The sequence below is a fragment of the Pantherophis guttatus genome, chromosome 18, assembly GCF_059756535.1.
Source record: "Pantherophis guttatus breed Tessera chromosome 18, ASM5975653v1, whole genome shotgun sequence".
Classification (NCBI taxonomy): Eukaryota; Metazoa; Chordata; class Lepidosauria; order Squamata; family Colubridae; genus Pantherophis; species Pantherophis guttatus.
In genome coordinates this window covers 3630754-3650000 of record NC_142080.1, presented here as the reverse complement: position 1 = coordinate 3650000, position 19247 = coordinate 3630754, and the positions used below count along the sequence as shown (strand labels likewise).

At 41.3% G+C, this 19247-nt stretch overlaps 2 protein-coding genes across 7 annotated transcripts in view; both read right to left on the bottom strand.

Annotated features, from left to right (window-relative positions):
* Positions 1-1464, bottom strand: part of RUSC1 (RUN and SH3 domain containing 1) — a 17654-nt gene extending 16190 nt beyond the window's left edge. For all 4 annotated transcript variants that reach the window (XM_087881378.1, XM_087881379.1, XM_087881380.1 and 1 more), the window contains exon 1: positions 1358-1464. The gene's annotated coding sequence lies outside the window, so the exon portion shown is untranslated. The remainder of the gene's footprint in view (positions 1-1357) is intronic.
* A 2537-nt stretch (positions 1465-4001) lies between these two features.
* Positions 4002-19232, bottom strand: FDPS (farnesyl diphosphate synthase). Of its 3 annotated transcripts, none has more exons than XM_060685502.2 (11): positions 19035-19232; positions 16996-17142; positions 14947-15107; positions 13808-13948; positions 13502-13582; positions 12043-12165; positions 10342-10415; positions 9192-9264; positions 8233-8310; positions 6044-6178; positions 4002-5257 (listed from the first exon to the last, which is right to left on the bottom strand). In XM_060685502.2, exons 3-11 carry the CDS (start codon positions 15085-15087, stop codon positions 5057-5059), a joined length of 1047 nt encoding a protein of 348 aa, XP_060541485.2. In that variant the 5' UTR covers positions 15088-15107; positions 16996-17142; positions 19035-19232; the 3' UTR covers positions 4002-5056. The 3 variants fall into 3 exon arrangements, with proteins under 3 accessions (XP_060541485.2, XP_060541484.2, XP_087737513.1); XM_060685501.2 differs by lacking the exon at positions 19035-19232 and adding an exon at positions 17341-17468; XM_087881387.1 differs by lacking the exon at positions 19035-19232 and adding an exon at positions 17341-17438 and having other exon boundaries at positions 16996-17249.
* Between the last annotated feature and the right edge of the window lie 15 nt (positions 19233-19247).

Here is a 19247-nt window from a genome sequence, read left to right as displayed (position 1 = left end):
TTCATCTGGGGGGTTTGGTTTTGCTAAACGCTGCTAAATGCTGTCCCAACAAAATCACCTTGTCTAGAAAACCAATATTTTAAGATCCTTTCAAGGTGTGTATATATATATATATATATATATACCTGCAATGGCTGGAAATTGGATTTTCTTCACAACCTTTGTGGTTGGCACAGCAGAGAAGGAGATAAAATAACATTTCAACCCTAAACAGACCCATAATATTACAATCCAGCCCGACTCGCTGACACGGTTCTCTGAATACGGCTTTGCTTGTATCCAGAATTATCAGCTCAGCAGATTGAATCCTGCTTCAGCCAACAATGTGATGCCCACCCAACTCTAGATCCCCCCCTATTTTTAATTTTAATTCCACCCCCTTCGAAAGGCCCTCTGCACGAGCGCAGAGGACTCTCGTTCGTCAGATTTGATGCTATCCGGTGCTAAAATACCTTCGACGGGTAGTTTCCCCTCCCCCCAAATCTCAGTTTGATATTGGGGTTCAGCTCTGCTTTTAGCCTGGGGAGGGGGCTGAGCCCATCGGGGGGGGGGGAGAAGAAGGAAAACTAGCAGAGGGGGACATTGGAACCCAAATCTGGGCCTGAGACCACTAGGCTGCACAGCTCAAAGACTAAGAAACCCCCCACCCAGGAAGGAAACAACAGACAGAAGTAACCTGCTCAAATAATTGTACCAGGTTTCCGGGTGGGGTGGGGGATGTTTCTGCAGGCAGTCACTGCAGAGAGATGACAGTGCAGGCAGCCTTCCACCCGGTAAAGGAGAAGGGTGACCCCTCCCTTCCCACTCTTACTCCTGCCCCCCACCCCCCCCAAAAATAAAACCGAGACACCCTGATTTCGAGGGATGGGAAGAAAGGGGAAGGGAGGCAAAAAGGATGGGGGTGTGTGTGTGTGGGGGAGACCTGGGGAAAGGTCTTCGGGGTGTGTCCAGAGTTCGAATGGCGACAGCTTCGCCTCCTCAAACTCCCCCGCGTTTCCTCCTCCCTGGAAACAAAACAAGATTTGGATGGGAGAAGAGGGCATCGTGGAAGGAAGCAATGCAGGGATGCACATTAAAAAAAAAAGAAAGAAAGAAAAAAAAAGAATAAGGAAGGCAGGTGGGACATACCTGAAGGATGCTCAGACGGCGGGGGGGGGAGGGGGGAGGGCAGGGGTTTTGCCAGCCAGGAAGACAAGCCAGGATCTGCCCTGGTTTTATTTCCTGGTCCTGTCACTCATCCATCTATCCATCCATCCATCCCTTCATCCATCACAAAGCCAGCCTGGTGTTTTTTAGGTGGGTGGGAGGGAGGTGAGGAGGGGGCTGCTGCTGGGTGTCCGCCCTCAAGGACACTCACCTGCCTCCGTCTGTCTGACTGCCCGTCTGTCCTTCCCTGATCTCTTGCTGCAGGGTTTGGTCCAACCCAGCCCTGCCCAGCCGTGCCAGCCTTCCCCGGGGGCTGAGCTCACCCCAGCCAAGCAGGGAGGAGGAGGAGGAGGAGGAGGAGGAGCTAAAAGCCTGCTCACATTGCAATTTCTCTCTCTCCCCCCCCCCCATTTAACACTTGCCATGCTGGACTAAATCGGTGTCTCCGGGAAAGAGATGCCAAAGGGAGCCCCTGGAGGTCATCCAGCTCAACCCCCCCCCCGCCGGAAGGAAGCTGAAGTTGAAGAACTTGGATAGTTCTGATTGTGAGCAGTTCAGGATCTTTTGAAGAAGTGGGGGGTGCGTGTTTTAATTTGGAGAAGCAACCCATTCACACACACAGAGAGAGATGATAGATTGTGTGCAAGAGAATAGATATAGATGATAGACAAGAGAGATGATAGATTGTGTGCAAGAGAATAGATATAGACATAGATGATAGACAAGAGAGAGAGATAATAGATTGTGTGTGAGAGGATAGATAGATGATAGATAGATAGATAGATAGATAGATAGATAGATAGATAGATAGATAGATAGATAGATAGATAGATAGATCCTGGTACAGTGATATCAATAAATTGTACGCTTCAGTTTTCGACAACTGTGATATCTGGCGTGTTGTGTTCCAAATGACGATCCGTCTGTATTCGAAAGTCCCACAAGATCGTCTCCTTCTCATTTTCAAGAACTTTTTGCACTTTATATTCTCTTGACTTTTTGGATACAGGTTAAGTCGTATTTTTTACATGATGAGCAATGGAGGATGATGACTATAGATTTACTGTTCAATTCAATTCACAGTCTGGGACTGGTAAAAACTTAAGAGTTCAAGTCTTAACCAAGGACCTAAGAGCTGCTAAGGTAGCGTCTGTATTATTATTATTATTTTTATTCATTAAATATGAAACTCAGTCAACGAACATTTAAAAATAAATTTAATTTATACAAAAACCAAAATTTTGGTTTTTGACAACTGTGATTATCTGGCGTGTTGTGTTCCAAGTGACGATCCGCCTGTATTCGAAAGTCCCACAAGATCGTCTCCTTCTCATTTTCAAGAACTTTTTGCACTTTATATTCTCTTGACTTTTTGGATACAGGTTAAGTCGTATTTTTTACATGATGAGCAATGGAGGATGATGACTATAGATTTACTGTTCAATTCAATTCACAGTCTGGGACTGGTAAAAACTTAAGAGTTCAAGTCTTAACCAAGGACCTAAGAGCTGCTAAGGTAGCGTCTGTATTATTATTATTATTTTTATTCATTAAATATGAAACTCAGTCAACGAACATTTAAAAATAAATTTAATTTATACAAAAACCAAAATTTTGGTTTTTGACAACTGTGATTATCTGGCGTGTTGTGTTCCAAGTGACGATCCGCCTGTATTCGAAAGTCCCACAAGATCTTCACCTTCTCATTTTCGGTAACTTTTCCCACTTTGTTTTCGGATACAGGTTAAGTCGTATTTTTTTTTACCTAAGGACCAGTGGATTAAATTAGGAACTCGGTCGTGTCTAGCTTTGTAATCAGTTTGCGCGATTTTGCTGCACTCACATATTAAATGTGAAACCGTTTCGACTTGCAAAGTCAGCAGAGAAATTATAATTATTATTCATAATCTTTTATTCATTAAACACGAAACTGAGTCAACTGAACATTTAAAAACGTATCACAAATAGCATTGGCTGGCACCGATGGTTGATACAGGTTGCTATTATTGTCATATTATTATTATATTATATATTATATTATCATATTACTATGTTATTATTACTACTAATACTAATACTATTAGTATTAATACTATTAATACTATTATTACTACTAGTAATACTAATACTATTACTATGTTATTATTGCTTTATTATATTCACTTGAGAACTGCAATGATTATCATCATATAATAATTATTGCTGCTAGTTGCTATATTATTATATTCACTTAACTGCAATGATTATTATTATATTATTGTTGTTATTGATGCTTTATTTTTTTGATTTGATTTATATGCCGCCCTTCTCCGGAGACTCAGGGCGGCTTACAATGCGTTAAACAATAGCCTTCATACTTTTTGTATATTTTATACAAAGTCATCTTATTGCCCCCACAATCCGGGTCCTCATTTTACCTACCTTAGAAAGGATGGAAGGCTGAGTCAACCTTGAACCTGGTGAGATTCGAACTTGCAGTAATTGCAGGCAGCTGATGTTAATAACAGTGCTTTAGTCTGCTGCACCACCAGAGCTCTGGTTATTATTATTATTTATTTATTTTATTTTCTTACACAAACAAACACATAATACATCAATCCTTCCGTGTTTCATCTCGGTGTTTCTTCAGTAACTTCTTCTTTTTAATTACTCCTCCTATCTTCATTCCTTCCCTTATAATTTCCACTTCTCTATTTCAATGTTTTCCTCCCCAAGTACAATACATTTAATACAACGTTCTCCTATTTCATTATCAAAATCTTTTATCTATTTCTCTTTTCTATCCAATCATAAAATTTCCTTGTTATTATTATATTCACTTAACAGCTGATTCACTTAACAACTGCAATGTTATATTATTGGTGTTATAGGTGCTTTATTATTATATTCACTTAACAACAGCCTAATTCACTGAACAACAGCAATGATTCGCTTAACAACCGAGGCAAAAAAAGTCATTAAAATCAGGCACCACTCATTTAAGAACTGCCTTGCTTAGTCGCGGAGACTCCGGGTTAAATTGCGGTCGTTAAGACGAGGATTTACCTTCCTCTGGCTTGAACAGAGAAGGAAGGAAGGAGAGAAGAAGGGGAAAAAAGCCACAATCTTCCCTCGGTCGCCCCTTTTCAACACACAAAATCCAACTGGAAAATAATTTATTATTGGTACTACATAGTCTTCCAACCAACCCCTTAAAAGACCTCGCCACCATCACCCAAAGACGGATCCCAGCTTAGCGAGCCTCGTCCGGCATCGAAGACCAATAACGTCCAAGCAGCAACTCGTCCGTTTCCTAAATGGACTACAGTTCCAATCATCCCCAACCGCCGACCCCGGTGGCAAGGATTCACGGCCCCATCGGAGGCTCGAGAAGGATGAAAAAAATGGAAAAAAGCAGCCTGAAACATTATCTTTTAATGACCTTTGCGGGGTGGAGTCTGGGCAACTGAATGGAGCTGAGTGTTTTACTGGCCGGATGCCCTTCTTGTCACCAGTGCCGAGTTTTGTTCAGCAGATATATTCTCATTGTGTGAGAGAAATATCTGCCTCTACCTAGGATCGAACTCACAGCCTCCTGATTGTGAGGCGAGAGGCTCCATCTCTAAGCCACCCCACCACTCAAAAATAAAAGCGGCCTTCATCCCTTAAGATAAATCCCTGGGTTTATCCTCTGGGGAAGAAAAATGAAATTTATCCGCCCTTCCTAAATAGCACCCCCTATCGAAAGAAAAATAAAAATAAAATCCCATTGAGGGTGTAACCCAAGGAAAATATTCCTCTTTTTTTTCTCACCCCCGCCCTTTTTCCCGTTTCTAAATGAGCCCACAACCGTTCTAAATAAATTTTTTTTTGCTTTTATCTCAAGTCCCAGCTAAAAAATAAAAATAAAATCCAGATTTCTCTGCAGAAATTATTTTTCCCTTTTGTAGAGTTTGTTGGCTAAATCGAGAAAAATGCGGCCGGGCAAACGGACGGCGTGTTGGGCGATTAAACCCACGATCTGTTGGTAGCTGTTTTCTTCGTAGTTTTTATAAACGGCTTTTAAATCCTGTTTTTCGTAGAGAGCCTTCACGCGATTAATTTTCTCCGGATCCTTTTGACCGTAGTTCTCCTAGGCGGGGATTTCCCCAAAAAATAAATAAAATAAAAATTTGGACAGTTTTAAGAGTTAATTTTTCCAACTTTTCTCTCTCTCCCAGGCTGGGTTTGCAGGACCTAACTTTAGAAATTATCCTATTTTTTTGGAATTTGCAGAATTTCAGCTCTTAAGAAATGGTTCTTTTTTTTTTTTTTGAACGATGTGCTATGGAAATAGTCCTCAACTTATAACGCTTTGTTTAGTGACCGTTCGAAGTTACCACGGCACTGGAAAAAAGCGACTTAGGACCGTTTTTCACACTTATGACCGTTGCGCAATCCCCGTGGCCACATGATCGAAATTCGGATGCTTGGCTATTGACTCACACTTACGACAGTGGCAGTGTCCCGGGGGGGTGTCACGTGATCCCCTTTTGAGACCTTCTGAGAAGCCAAGTCCATGGAGAAGCCGGATTCACTTAACAACCGGGTGACTAACTTAATACCTGCGGCGATTCGCTTAACAACCGCTGCAAGAAAAGTCATAAAATGGGGCGGAACTCACTTCGACCCCGTTCCTAAACTTAACAATTGTAGGGATTTCACTTAACGACTGCGCCAAGACAGGGTGTAAAGCGTGACAAAGATCACTTAACAAGGTTCTCGCTTAGCGATGGAAATTTTGGGGCGAATTGTGGTCGTAAATCAAGGAGTAACTAGAAGGGGGTGTGCGAATTTCCAGAGAGTCAGCAGTCAATTTGAGGTCGATTCAGTGGCTGAGTTGGAAAACTCGGTTTGTTGTTTTAGCTAACCAGGTTACCTCCAAAATCTTCCTCTGCTCCGGCGATGCTTGTTTGAGGCTCTGTACCACCAACCAGCTGCATTTGTTATCCTGAATATCCGTCCCTATTTTCCCCGTCACTTGGGGGTCCCCAAAATTGTCGAGGAAATCATCCTGCAGGGAGAAATATAGTAATTCTTTTTAATTTCCGGAATATCTTTTACCGGTCAATCCATGTTTTGGGGACCATTTTCAGGCTGTTTTTCAGCTGTTTCTGACCCGGAAAACAGCTTGTTCCTTTGCCATTTTCTGGGCTGTTTTCAGGCCATTTTCAGGCTGTTTTTCGACTGTTTTTGGCCCGAAAAATAGCCTGTTTCTTTGCCATTTTCTGGGCCGTTTTCCGGCCATTTTTCCGGCCATTTTCAGGCTGTTTTTCAGCTGTTTTTGACCCAGAAACAGCCTGTTTCTTTGCCATTTTCTTTGCTGTTTTCAGGCCATTTTCAGGCTGTTTTTCTACTGTTTTTGGTCCGAAAAACAGCCTGTTTCTTTGCCATTTTCTGGGCCGTTTTCCGGCCATTTTGGGAGGTTTTGGGGGCCATTTTCAGGCTGTTTTTCAGCTGTTTTTGACCCGGAAAACAGCCTGTTTCTTTGCCGTTTCCTTTGCTGTTTTCCGGCCATTTTCAGGCTGTTTTTCGGCTGGTTTTGGCCTGAAAAACAGCCTGTTTCTTTGCCGTTTTCTGGGCTGTTTTCCAGCCATTTTGGGGGGCTTTTGGGGGCCATTTTCAGGCCGGTTTTGGGGCTGTTTTCAGGTTGTTTGGGGACCATTTTCAGGCTGTTTTGCAGCTGTTTTTGACCCAGAAAAAAGCCTGTTTCTTTGCCGTTTTCTGGGCTGTTTTCAGGCCATTTTCAGGCTGGTTTTCGGCTGGTTTTGGCCCGAAAAACAGCCTGTTTCTTTGCTGTTTTCTGGGCAGTTTTCCGGCCATTTTGGGGGGCTTTTGGGGGCCATTTTCAGGCCGGTTTTTGGGCTGTTTTCAGGTTGTTTTGGGGACCATTTTCAGGCTGTTTTTCAGCTGTTTTTGACCCAGAAAAAAGCCTGTTTCTTTGCCGTTTTCTGGGCTTTTTTCAGGCCATTCTCAGGCTGTTTTTCAGCTGTTTTTGACCTGGAAAACAGCCTCTTTCTTTGCCATTTTCTGGGCTGTTTACAGGCCATTTTTCAGGCTATTTTCAGACTATTTTTCAGCTGTTTTTGACCTGAAAAACAGCCTGTTTCTTTGCCGTTTTGGGGGGCTTTTGGGGGCCATTTTCAGGCCGGTTTTTGGGCTGTTTTCAAATTGTTTTGGGGACCATTTTCAGGCTGTTTTTCAGCTGTTTTTGACCTGGAAAACAGCCTGTTTCTTTTCCATTTTCTGGGCTATTTTCAGGCCATTTTCAGGTGGTTTTTCAGCTGTTTCTGGCCCGAAAAACAGCCTGTTTCTTTGCCATTTTCTGAGCTGTTTTCCGGCCATTTGGGGAGGGCTTTCTTGGGCCATTTTCAGGCCATTTTTTGGGCTGTTTTCCAGCTGTTTTTTGGGCCGTTTTTAGGCCGTTTTTCAGAAACCGGAAGAACAGCTGGTGATGGCATGCATGCCCACAGAGAGGGCTCTATGTGCCACCTCTGGCACCCATGCCATAAATTCACCATCACGACTGAAGGTCATCTAGTCCAACCCCTTTTGCGGTTGCTGACAATGAACCCAAACCGGTTTATCTGCACCCTTGCAAAACTTCCTGCTTTTCTGGATTTTTTTCCACCCCCATCCCCACTTAAGGCCCAAATTGTTTTTATTCCAGGAATTCCAGGCAGACGTGAAAGACCGGTCAGTTAAAAGTGAATCTTGCACATATTTTTTTTTTAAATACAAAAGGCAGATCAACTTCGAATCTCCCAGGTAAGGGATTTAAGCCAGGAAGTGCAGTACCGGCTTGTTTCCAATAGAGGGCTTCGGAGAACACTGGATTTATTTAGAACCCCAGCAGGTTTCTAGTCCTGATGGAGGCCACCTTTTGCAGAGATGCCGAAAAAAAATCAGGGAAACGAAGGAAACTCGCGAGTTTCGTTCCTCCGAGTCTGCATGTCCCGTGTTCAAATCCCAAGCAATCTTAATTTTTTTAAAAATATTATTATTATTATTATTATCAAATGTATTTCCCATCCATCTCTTGACCCCAAAACTTGCAAAAAAAGGTACCTGGATTTGAAAAAATTCCCCCATCTCGAGAAGGATGGCCTTGGCGTGTGCGTGCTCTTCTTCGCTGTCGATGCCAGCCTAAGTGAGGAAGAGGAGGAGAAAGAAAAAAAAATTAAACACAAAACTACGTGGATAAACTTTGCAATGAGTTAAGATACAACTTCTAGCATATTCGGCCAAATCTATTTAATTATTTTAATTTTTAATCATTGTTGTGTCTTGTGTTTTTAAATTGGCTGTACACCGCCCTGAGTCCTTCGGGAGAAGGGCGGTATAGAAATAAAATTATTATTATTATTATTATTATTATTATTATTATTATTATTATTATTATTATTATTATTATTATTATATTCGCCTGTTCCTCGCCCTTAGCTGGGATTGCGGCCGCATTCATTTATCTTAAAAAAAACAACAACAGGTAGTCCTCGACTTATGTCCACAAACCGAGCCCAACATTTCCGTTGTTAAGTGAGACAACTGCTGAGTTTTGCACGATTTGACGACCTTTCTTGCCACAGTTACTAAGTGAATCCCTGCAGCTGAAAGGTGAGTAACCCCGGTTGTTAAGTGAATCCAGCTTCCCCCATGGACTCTGCTCGTCAAGACTTTCGCCAAAGGGGAATCACGTGACCTTGGGACACCGTCATAAGTGTGAGTCAGTCGCCAACCGATCGCCTGGATTCTGATCACGTGACCACGGGGAAAGGGCGTAACTCTGAAAAAACGGTCCTAAATCGGGTTTTGCAATTCAGGATGGTCCTAAAGTGGATCGGTCACATAACGGGCTCCGTTTTATGACCTTTTTTTTTTTTTTTTTTTTTGCCGTGGTTGTTAAGCAAACACTGCAGTTGTTAAAGTAAATTGCCCCTTTTCAGCAAAAAAAAAAAAAAAAAGCATTGGAAAAAGCGATGCAACTTAATGTTTTTCTGTCTGCTGACGCCAAACTTTGGACTCACCATATACATTGCAGCCGCCACCGGTAAATAAAACGAATAATAGGCTGTTTTGTGCTTCACGATGGCTTTGTACCTGCGGAAGGAAGCACAAAGCTTCAGCCTTTTGGAGAAGAAACGGCTCCTTGCAACCGTTCAACAGGATAACAGAGATGGAAGGGAGCTTGGAGGTCTTCTAGTCCAACAGGAAGGAAGGAAGGAAGGAAGGAAGGAAGGAAGGAAGGGAGGGAGGAAGGGAGGGAGGGAGGAAAGAAGGAAGGAAGGAAGGAAGGAAGGAAGGAAAGAAGGGAGGGAGGGAGGGAGGGAGGAAAGAAGGAAGGAAAGAAGGAAGGAAGGGAGGGAGGGAGGGAGGAAAGAAGGAAGGAAGGAAGGAAAGAAGGAAGGAAGGGAGGGAGGGAGGGAGGGAGGAAAGAAGGAAGGAAGGAAGGAAAGAAGGAAGGAAGGAAGGGAGGGAGGGAGGAAAGAAGGAAGGAAGGAAGAAAGGAGGGAGGGAGGGAAGGAAGGAAGGAAGGAAGGAAGGAAAGCAAAACAACAGTATATCAGAGTTGGAAGGGATCTTGGAGGTCTTCTAGTCCAACTCCAAGGAAGGGCGGGAGGGAGGGAGGAAGGAAGGAGGAAGGAAGGATGGAAGGAAGGAAGGAAAGCAAAATAACAATATCAGAGCTGGAAGGACCTTGGAGGTCTTCTAGTCCCAACAGGAAGGAAGGAAGGAAGGAAGGAAGGAAGGAAGGAAGGAAGGAAGGAAGGAAGGAAGGAAGGAAGGAAGGAAGGGAGGGAGGGAGGGAGGAAAAATAACAGTATCAGAGCTGGAAGGGATCTTGGAGGTCTTCTAGTCCAACCCCAAGGAAGGAGGGGGGGAGGGAGGGAGGGAGGGAGGGAGGGAGGGAGGGAAGGAAGGAAGGAAGGAAAAATAACAGTATCAGAGCTGGAAGGGACCTTGGAGGTCTTCTAGTCCAACCCCAAGGAAGGAAGGAGGGGAGGGAGGGAGGAAAAGGAAGGAAGGAAGGACGGGCAGACGGATGAACAGAAGGAAGGCTAGCAGAATAACTAACTCATAAGTCATTTTTTCAATGATGTTGTAACTTTGGACAGTCACTAAACAAACTTTCGTAAATCAAAGACCACCGGTCTCTTTACTGCAACGTCTTCTCACCTTTCTTCGGTGAAGGAATCCAGATTGATCTGAAATAGATCCAAGGTTTGGCCCAGCTCGGTCTGGTAGGATGACTGGGAAAGAACCAGACAGGGAAAAGAAGAAAAAGATTAAAAGGAAAAAAAAAAGATTTAAAAAAGGAAGAAAAAGACCAGAAACCATCTCTTCCCATCGCTTTTTGGCCTTCTTATTCATCTCTTTATTTGCTTTACACCCCAACTTTCCCGTTCAGGAGCTCATCCCTTCCTCCCTTCTGTTTTGCCGCACAACAACCCTTCAAGGTAGGCTTGGCGAATGAATGAATGGCTCAGTTTCCCAGGGAAGGGAGGACTCGAACCTGGTTCTCTCCATCCCTAATCCAAAACCTTCTCCAATGCAGGTAATCCTCGATTTACAACAGTGCATTTATTCAGTGATTCACTTAACAACCGTGGCACGGAAGGTTGTAAAACGGGGTCAAAATTCAACGGTCACACTTAACACCGGAAATTTTGGACCCAATTGCCATACGTCAAGGACTATCTGCATTTACAGCGAGTTCGAATCCTCTTAGGTTAATGAAGAGGTGGACTCGAGGGAGGGGGCCGTAGCCACAGAAATTTTGGGCTCCCTTGCCGTCGTAAGTTCGAGGACTAGCTGCACACCTCACAGGCATTCAATATTCAGAGTTGTTGGGTTTTATTTTCTGTCCCCTGAGTTTACATGAAAATTTGCAATCGGTGGGACTGTTTGGTTCCGGGTGGAATCTTAAAAATCAAAATGTCATAAAACACAAATAGAAGAATTTATAAATCAACAAATAGAAATGAGGCCAGAAACTTTCCTCCTGGAAATAATTACTGGGTCATATGAAAAAGAAATGAGATACTTAATCATTTACATAATTACAGCAGCACGAATAACTTTCGCCCCAAACCGGAAAAAACAACAACATATCATTAGAAGACAATGCGATTAGAAAAATTATGGAGTGTGCGTAAATGGATAAGCTCACGAAGGAGATACAAGAAAAAGATGAAACAGAATATTATTTAGTCTGGGAGAAATGGTATAAATGGTTGGAGGAAAAGGGGGAAAAATGGTTAAATTAGGTGGAAAAATATAGAAAATAAATGGGAAGAAATAAAAATTGTGGAAAGGAAATTAGGTACATGTTTATGTCAAATGTAAATAGAATAATTAGAATAATAGAATATATTATAATGGTATATATATATATATATATGATATATTAGAAATTTTTCCTCAAAAAGGAAGAAACAGCTGCGATCTCACATTGCTCCTAGAAGCACGAAGCTGAAAACACCAGCCTGAAGATGACGAATGAGACTTCGTCGAAACGTCGCCAAGACACTTCCAATTTTATGCGGGAGAAAACCCGAATAACCAAAGACCTACATATAAATACCCGTGAAAACCTCAGAAAACATATATTAGAAATATAGGTATAAAAGATGTATTAAGATAAGAAAGAGAAAATGTATAAATATGGATTACTGATGCGAAGATGTTGAAAAGAAGATGTAAATATCTGTTTTTGTTTGTTTTTTTAAAAAAAACTGTTTAATAAAAGAAAAAAAAAGAAAAAAATCGTAATGTCACAAAAATTCAATTTATTCGGGCCCTCCGCAGCTTCTCGGGGCCCCCCAAATAAAACAGTCAAATGTAACGGTCCTCAACGAGGAAAGTTTTTCTGCTCACCTGAAGAAAAAGCTCCATCAAATTCAGATAGTACGCCTGGTCTCGGCAGTACCGCCTCAGCAGCTGGTAAACGCTGGACTCCATCAGAAACGCGTCGTTCACGGCATCCAAACCGATCCCTTCCTGCGAGAGAAGATGCCAAAAAAAAAAAAAAAAGGGAACCAGCGATTACCGGGGAAATCAAGTCAGCCCCAAATCCTAGTTTTGACTTCTTTGCAAAAGAAAAAAGAAGAAAAGAAACGAAAATGTAGTCTCTAAACATATAATTCTCAACTTAAGACCACAATTATATATTTTTTTTGCGAGAGGGCATCGGAATTGCATTTTTTTTTAAAAAAATGTGTGCCAGTGTGTTTATAGAAAAAAGTGACAATAAACGTTATTTTATCCTCTCCTCTCCGCTCTATTCTATTCTATTCCATTCTATTCCATTCCGTTTTTTGTATTCTATTCTATTCCATTCTATGTTTTCTATTCTATTCTATTCTATTCTATTCTCCAAAATTCTATTTTATTCTATTCTAAATTTCTATTCTGTATTCTATTCCTATTCTCTCTTCTATTCCATAATTCTATTCTATTCTATTCTCCAAAATTCTATTCTATTCTATTCTATTCTCCAAAATTCAATTCAATTCTATTCTATTCTCCAAAATTCTATTCTATTCTATTCTATTCTATTCTATTCTATTCTATTCTATTCTATTCTATTCTATCCTATCCTTCTATTCTATTCTATTCTATTCTATTCTATTCTATCCTATCCTATCCTATCCTTCTATTCTATTCTATTCTATTCTATTCTATTCTATTCTATTCTATTCTATTCTATTCTATTCTATTCTATCCTATCCTTCTATTCTATCCTATCCTATCCTATCCTATCCTATCCTATTCTATCCTATCCTTCTATTCTATTCTATTCTATTCTATTCTATTCTATTCTATTCTATTCTATTCTATTCTATTCTATTCTATTCCATTCCATTCCATTCTATTCTGTATTCTCTTCCTATTCTCTTCATCTTACTCTATCCTATCCTATCCTCTTCTCTTCTCCTCTTCTCTCTTCTTATCCTATCCTATCCTAATTAACCCCCAAATTTTTCTTGCCAAGTGATATATTTGTTGAGTTTCGCCCCATTTTACCACCTTTCTGGCCACAGCGGTTCAGCGAATCACTGCCGTCATTAAGCCAGCCACACGGTTGTTAAGTGAATCTGGCTTCCCCACCCCCACCTCGTGGATTTTTGCTTGTCAGGAGGTCGCCAAAGGGGATCCCTTGATATCCCTCTCCCCCCCCCCCACGGGGACTCCTCAACCGTCATAAACAGGAGTCCGTGGGCGAAGTGTCTGAATTTTTGATCCCGCGACCCTGAGGGATCGTAAATCCTTTTTTCAGGGCCAAACGATTTCCTCGTCTTTCAGTAGCAAGGCTTTTCGGATCCGCTCGAATTACCTGTCTGTACCAGCAAGGTCGGCCGCGTCGTGTCACCGAAGAGTCCATGATATCATCGGCGATGAGGAAAAACGCCTGGAGCTGCAATTCAAAATCAGACGTTGGCCCTTGGCAAAAGAAAAGACATTCTTTCTGCTTTGCCAATCGGGGGAGCTTTCATTGAGAAATCGCGGCGTTGAGGACTAGTAACACGAGAAGGCTGAGGTGGACACCAAGGAAAGAGCGATTCTGTTCCCGCCCCCCACAAAAAAACTCAGCCGGCCGTTTAAAACCCATCCACAAAAAAGTCACAAAGGAATTTTTTACCAGTTCAACGCACCAACCCACAACGAGGGCGATGCGGAAAGTCTTCGGGTCGGGCTGGTTCGGTTTGGCAAGTTCCCGGATAGCGGCCACCACCGTCAATCCGCGGTTGTATTTACCGCCGACGGCGTTATATTCGATCACCTACGGGGGGAAAAAAAATCCAAAAAAGACAGTAAGGGAATTGTGACGATTGTGTCTAAAAAGAGATCCCACTTCAGCTGAATCCCACTGGTTTTTTTTTTTTTTTTTTGATCTCCTCTTGGTCTCCAGCTCACCCCACTGGGCATTACAGCTAGTCCTCGACTTACAACCAATATATCAGGGTGGATAAAAATCAATGATTTTTTTAAAAAAATCAAAAAAATCAGATTTTTTTATTTAAATCGGATTTTTTTGATTTTTATCAAATTTATTTTAATAAAAAACTTTTGGGGTAAAAATCTATCGTAAGATAGTTTTCTATTTAAGATAAATAAATAATTTAGTTTATTCAGCATGAAATGGAGCTTTGTTATGTAGCATGAGGCTGTCTATTCTGCAACACTGGGACTATTGGTGAGTCAACAGTGGGTCAAAGGAGTAGCAGAGATGACAGCTGCTCTTTCAAAATTATGATTTAAATCGAGTTGATTTAAATCAAGCCTTTTTACTAGTGATTTAAATCATGATTTAAATTGTGATTTAAATCAATTCGATTTAAATCAAATCCACCCTGATATATATATATATATATATATATATATATATATATATATATATATATATATATATATATATATATATCTTACTTCTTCGTAGGGTTTAAACCTTGGTTACGTAGGGAAAACCTGGCTAGAAGAAAAACATATATATATATATATATATGTATATGTATATGTACATTTTCTTAACTTTTCATCATCAACAATATCTGATCAAAGACTGTTTGTTTGTCCTTTATAAAAAAAGTCATAATTTTTCATGTCTTTATCGTACCTAGATTGTACTTGCAATGAGGTCACTAGGATATAGTATAAATGCCCTGATCTTCAAACTCTTGCTTAGATTTTAATTTCCCTTCACTGTCCAATTTTTTTCCCTAATTTTATTGCAAATCAGGATTTTGCACACAGAAAAAAAAAAAGAGCTTCGGATCTCACCCTTTTCAGCCTGTTGACGGCATCGGACAATTCAGGGACGTGAAGTTCGTTTTCCAGCAGGTCTCGGACAATTTGGGGGAAGAAATTCATAAATTCTTCCTTGTCCGTACTTGCAGAGTGATGATTTCCACCTTCGCTCATGTTTTTCCGACTAAACCGACCTGAGGGAGGAAAATAAATAAAGGGTTGTGTTAAAACCACTCGTGTCCATCTTATCGGGCTCGTGGCAGCCCCGTGGGTTTAATCCAGTTTTTCCCGAGTAGATAAATCTTAACGATCGGTTTTATTTCAGTAAACAAACTCAGGTGCTGTCTGAGCTTGTTTTGTTTTCCTGCGGACGTCTCGTGACCCAGCTAGGTAACATCATCAGTGCTAGAAGAGAGAGAGGTTTACGGAGGGAGGAGGAGGAAGAGGAGGAGGACGACTGTGGGGTCCTTGGTGCTCTCTGAGTTTGGTGGCTTTCTTGCAGACGTTTTGTGACCCAGCTAGGTAACATCATCAGTGCTAGAAGGGAATGGAGCTTGCAGGGAGGAGGAGGAGGAGGAGGAGGAGGAGGAGGAGGAAGAGGAGGAAGAAGAAGGAGAATAATAATAATAATAATAATAATAATAATAATAATAATAATAATAATAATAATAATAATAATAATAATAATTTTATTTCTATACCGCCCTTCTCCCGAAGGACTCAGGGTGGTGTACAGCCAATTTAAAAACACAAGACACAACAATAATTAAAAATTAAAATAAGTAAATAGATTTGGCCGATTTAAAAGGAGAAGGAGAAGGAGAAGGAGAAGGGGAAGGGGAAGAGGAAGAGGAAGAGGAAGAGGAAGAGGAAGGAGAAGGAGAAGGAGAAGGGGAAGGGGAAGGGGAAGGGGAAGGGGAAGGGGAAGAAGAAGAAGAAGAAGAAGAAGAAGAAGAAGAAGAAGAAGAAGAAGAAGAAGAAGAAGAAGAAGAAGAAGAAGAAGAAGAAGAAGAAGAAGAAGAAGAAGAAGAAGAAGAAGAAGAAGAAGAGGAGGAGGAGGAGAATAACTATGGGGTCCTTGGTGCTCTCCGAGCTTGGTTATTTATTTGCAAACATTTCATGACCCAGCCAGGTAACCTCATCAGTGCTAGCAGGAGGTGGGGTTACATTATATATAAACAGCAAACCCCACTCCCTTTCTAGCACTGATAAGGTTACCTAGCTGGGTCATGAAACGCCTGTAAGAAAACAACCAAGCTCAGAGAGGACCAAGGACCCTACAGTCCTCTTTCTCCTCCACCACCTCCTCCTCCTCCTCCTCCTCCTCCTCCTCCTCCTCCTCCTCCTCCTCCTATTTTTATTCTATCTTAAGCCCTCTAGAGTCACCCCATACAGCAAATTGGGTGATATATAAATTTATTTTTTATTTTTTAAAAAAAAAAAAAGCTCTTGAGCTAACATACACGATCATCCCCATTTCCAAGTGGTTGTTGTTTTTTTAAAAAATATATATAAATTACGATAAAGGGATAGTGAATTCCAAACAGGGGAAAAAAAAAAAAAAACACCCCCAAAAGGTTCTTTAACGATTTTTCCCCCCCCCCAAAAGACTTTCTGCTTGCTATTTCGGCCCTCTTTCCATATTGCTAAAACGTTCAGAAACTGGCCTATAAAAAGGACGATTTTTGCAGCCAAAATCAGAATGTGCAATTGGGAGCATTCCCTGGGAGGTCTTCAAACTTCGCTGATCGTTTTACTCAAGCGGGATCTTGCGCAGGAGGCGGGTTGGTCTAGATGACCTCTGAGGTCCATTTTGACGGTCCGATCAATTCCCGGCGCTTTTCATTCCCTTTGATGGGTACCTATCAAAGGCCTTTTATCTTTATTAAACATTTTTTTAAAAAAAAAAAATATTCTACACCTTAATTCATTCAATAAAATAAAATAAATTTTATTGTGCGCGTTAAAAAAAAATAAATTTAATCGTGTGCCTGCTGAATTTTTAAACGATTTATAAAACTGGCATTTTTTTTCCCCCCTCCTCTTCCTATATAAGCAAAATGATAAAAAGAAATCACTCACCTTTTTGTTGTTTTGCAGGGGAAAAAATGGGAAAACTCCCAGCTTTGCGGGAAAATGCGGAAAAAGGCAGAAAAACAACCTTGCCAGGTAGGAAAAGGCGACCCTCGCGATGGTTGGCAGCTTTGCAGCCCGCTCTCCAAAAAAATCCTAAGGCAGAAATGGAAAAGCGACGTTTGCCACTCGCTCCCAAGGTTGCAAATATCATGTGGACTAGCACCTTAGCCTGAAAAATTGGTTTTGCCAAGGTTATTCCCCTTTTGCAAAGAAAAAAAGGGGATTTTTAACCACAGCCATCAAAAATGCAGAATATAATACAGGTGATTTTTTTTTTAATGCATCACTTACCTTTCCTAACCTTCTAAGCTTATCTCAGCACTAAAGACAGATTTTGCCCGCTATGGTATTAAATGCCTATGGGCGCCGAAATACCCTCTGGGTTTTGTAGTCCTCGCGCTAGCAGAACGCCGCGGAAACGACGCAGGCGGGGACTACGACGCCCAGAAAGCCTCGCGGGAAAGGAAAAAAAAAAAAAAGAGGTCGAGGTAAGTCTTTTAGACCATAGGCAGCGTCAAGCCTCTGGATTGGCCTTCTCCATCGGATGAAGACGGGCCATGGAGTTAAGGGCCAATCGGAGACAGAGAGAGGAGGAGCTTGGAGCTCGAGGGAGTCGGGGATTGGCTCGAAGGGGGAAAAGGGCGGGGTTGGAAGATGGGGTGCCTTCCTGGTTCTATTTGTGAGTAGATTTAACCCTATGGGGTGGGGAAAGAATTAGGAAGGGTGCAATTTTTCTTTCTTTCCTTTCCTTTCCTTTCCTTTTTTTCTTTCTTTCTTTCTTTTTCTCTTTCTTTCTTTCCTTTCCTTTCTTTTTTCTTTCTTTTTTTCTTTCTTTCTTTCCTTTCTTTTCCTTTCTTTTTCCTCTTTCTTTCTTTCTTTCCTTCCTTCCTTTTCTTTTTCTTTGTTTCTTTTTCTTTTTTTCCTTTCTTTTCTTTTTCCTTTCTTTCTCTTTCCTTCCTTCCTTTTTTCTTTTCTTTCTTTTTCTTTGTGTCTTTTTCTTTTTTTTTTCCTTTCTTTTTTTTTCGTAATCATAATCATAAGTTTATTTGTCAAGCATATATAAGGTAACAGGTAAAAGTATAAACATAATTTGAATACATGAAAATAGTCAGTAAAAAGGAATATTAGGACAGGGACGGTAGGCACGCTGGTGCACTTATGCACGCCCCCTTTTCTCTTTCTTTCTCTTCCTTCTTCCTTTCTGTTTTTCCTCCTTCTTCCTCCTTTCCAATTTTTTCTTTCTCTTTCTCATTCTCCTGTCTCTCTCTCTGTTTCTCTGTTTCTCTGTTTCTCTCTCTCTCTCTCCTCCTTCTGTCTGTCTGTTTGTCTCTCTCTTTCTCATTCTGTCTCTCTCTCTCTGTTTCTTTTTCTCTCTCTCCTCCTTCTGTCTGTCTCTTTCTCTTTCTCATTCTTCTGTCTCTCTCTCTGTTTCTCTGTTTCTTTCTCTCTCTCTCTCTCTCCTCCTTCTGTCTGTCTGTTTGTCTCTCTCTTTCTCATTCTGTCTCTCTCTCTGTTTCTTTTTCTCTCTCTCCTCCTGTCTGTCTGTCTCTTTCTCTTTCTCATTCTTCTGTCTCTCTCTCTCTGTGTTTCTTTTGCTTTCTCTCTCTCTCTCATTCTTTGTTTCTTTCTCTTTTTTCTTTCTTCCTCTCTCATTTTCCTTCTTCCTCTTTCTTTTTTGTCTCTTTTGTGCTCTTTCTTTGTCTTTTCCTTTCTTATTCGCTTTCTGTTTCTCTCGCTTTTTCTTTCTCCTTTTCTTTCTTTCTCATTCTTTTTTCTGTCTCCTTTTATTTTTTCTGTCTCTTTTTCTTTCTTTCTCTCATTCTCTTTCTGTCCCTTTCCTTCTCTTTCTTTTTCTTTCTTTCTTTTTTCTTTCTTTCCTTCCTTTCTTCCTTTCTCTCTCTCTCTCTCTCTCTCTCTCACACACACACACACACACTCACTCACTCTCACACACACAGAGAGCAGGAAAAGCCTGACACACTTACAGGGAAAGTTGCCAGATGTTAATCCCGCCAATAACATTCAGAAAACTGGTTTGGGGGAAAAGGAGACTTAGCCTCAGCTGCCCCTGTTTCTTAACCGCAAGCTCTGAAGGAGGAATTGCAAACTCTTGAACACGACACAGGCTGCTGCTGCTCCTGCTCCTGGGTGTGGTTGTGGGTTTTTATGCAGGGGTGGAAATCTGCCTAGGAAAGGGG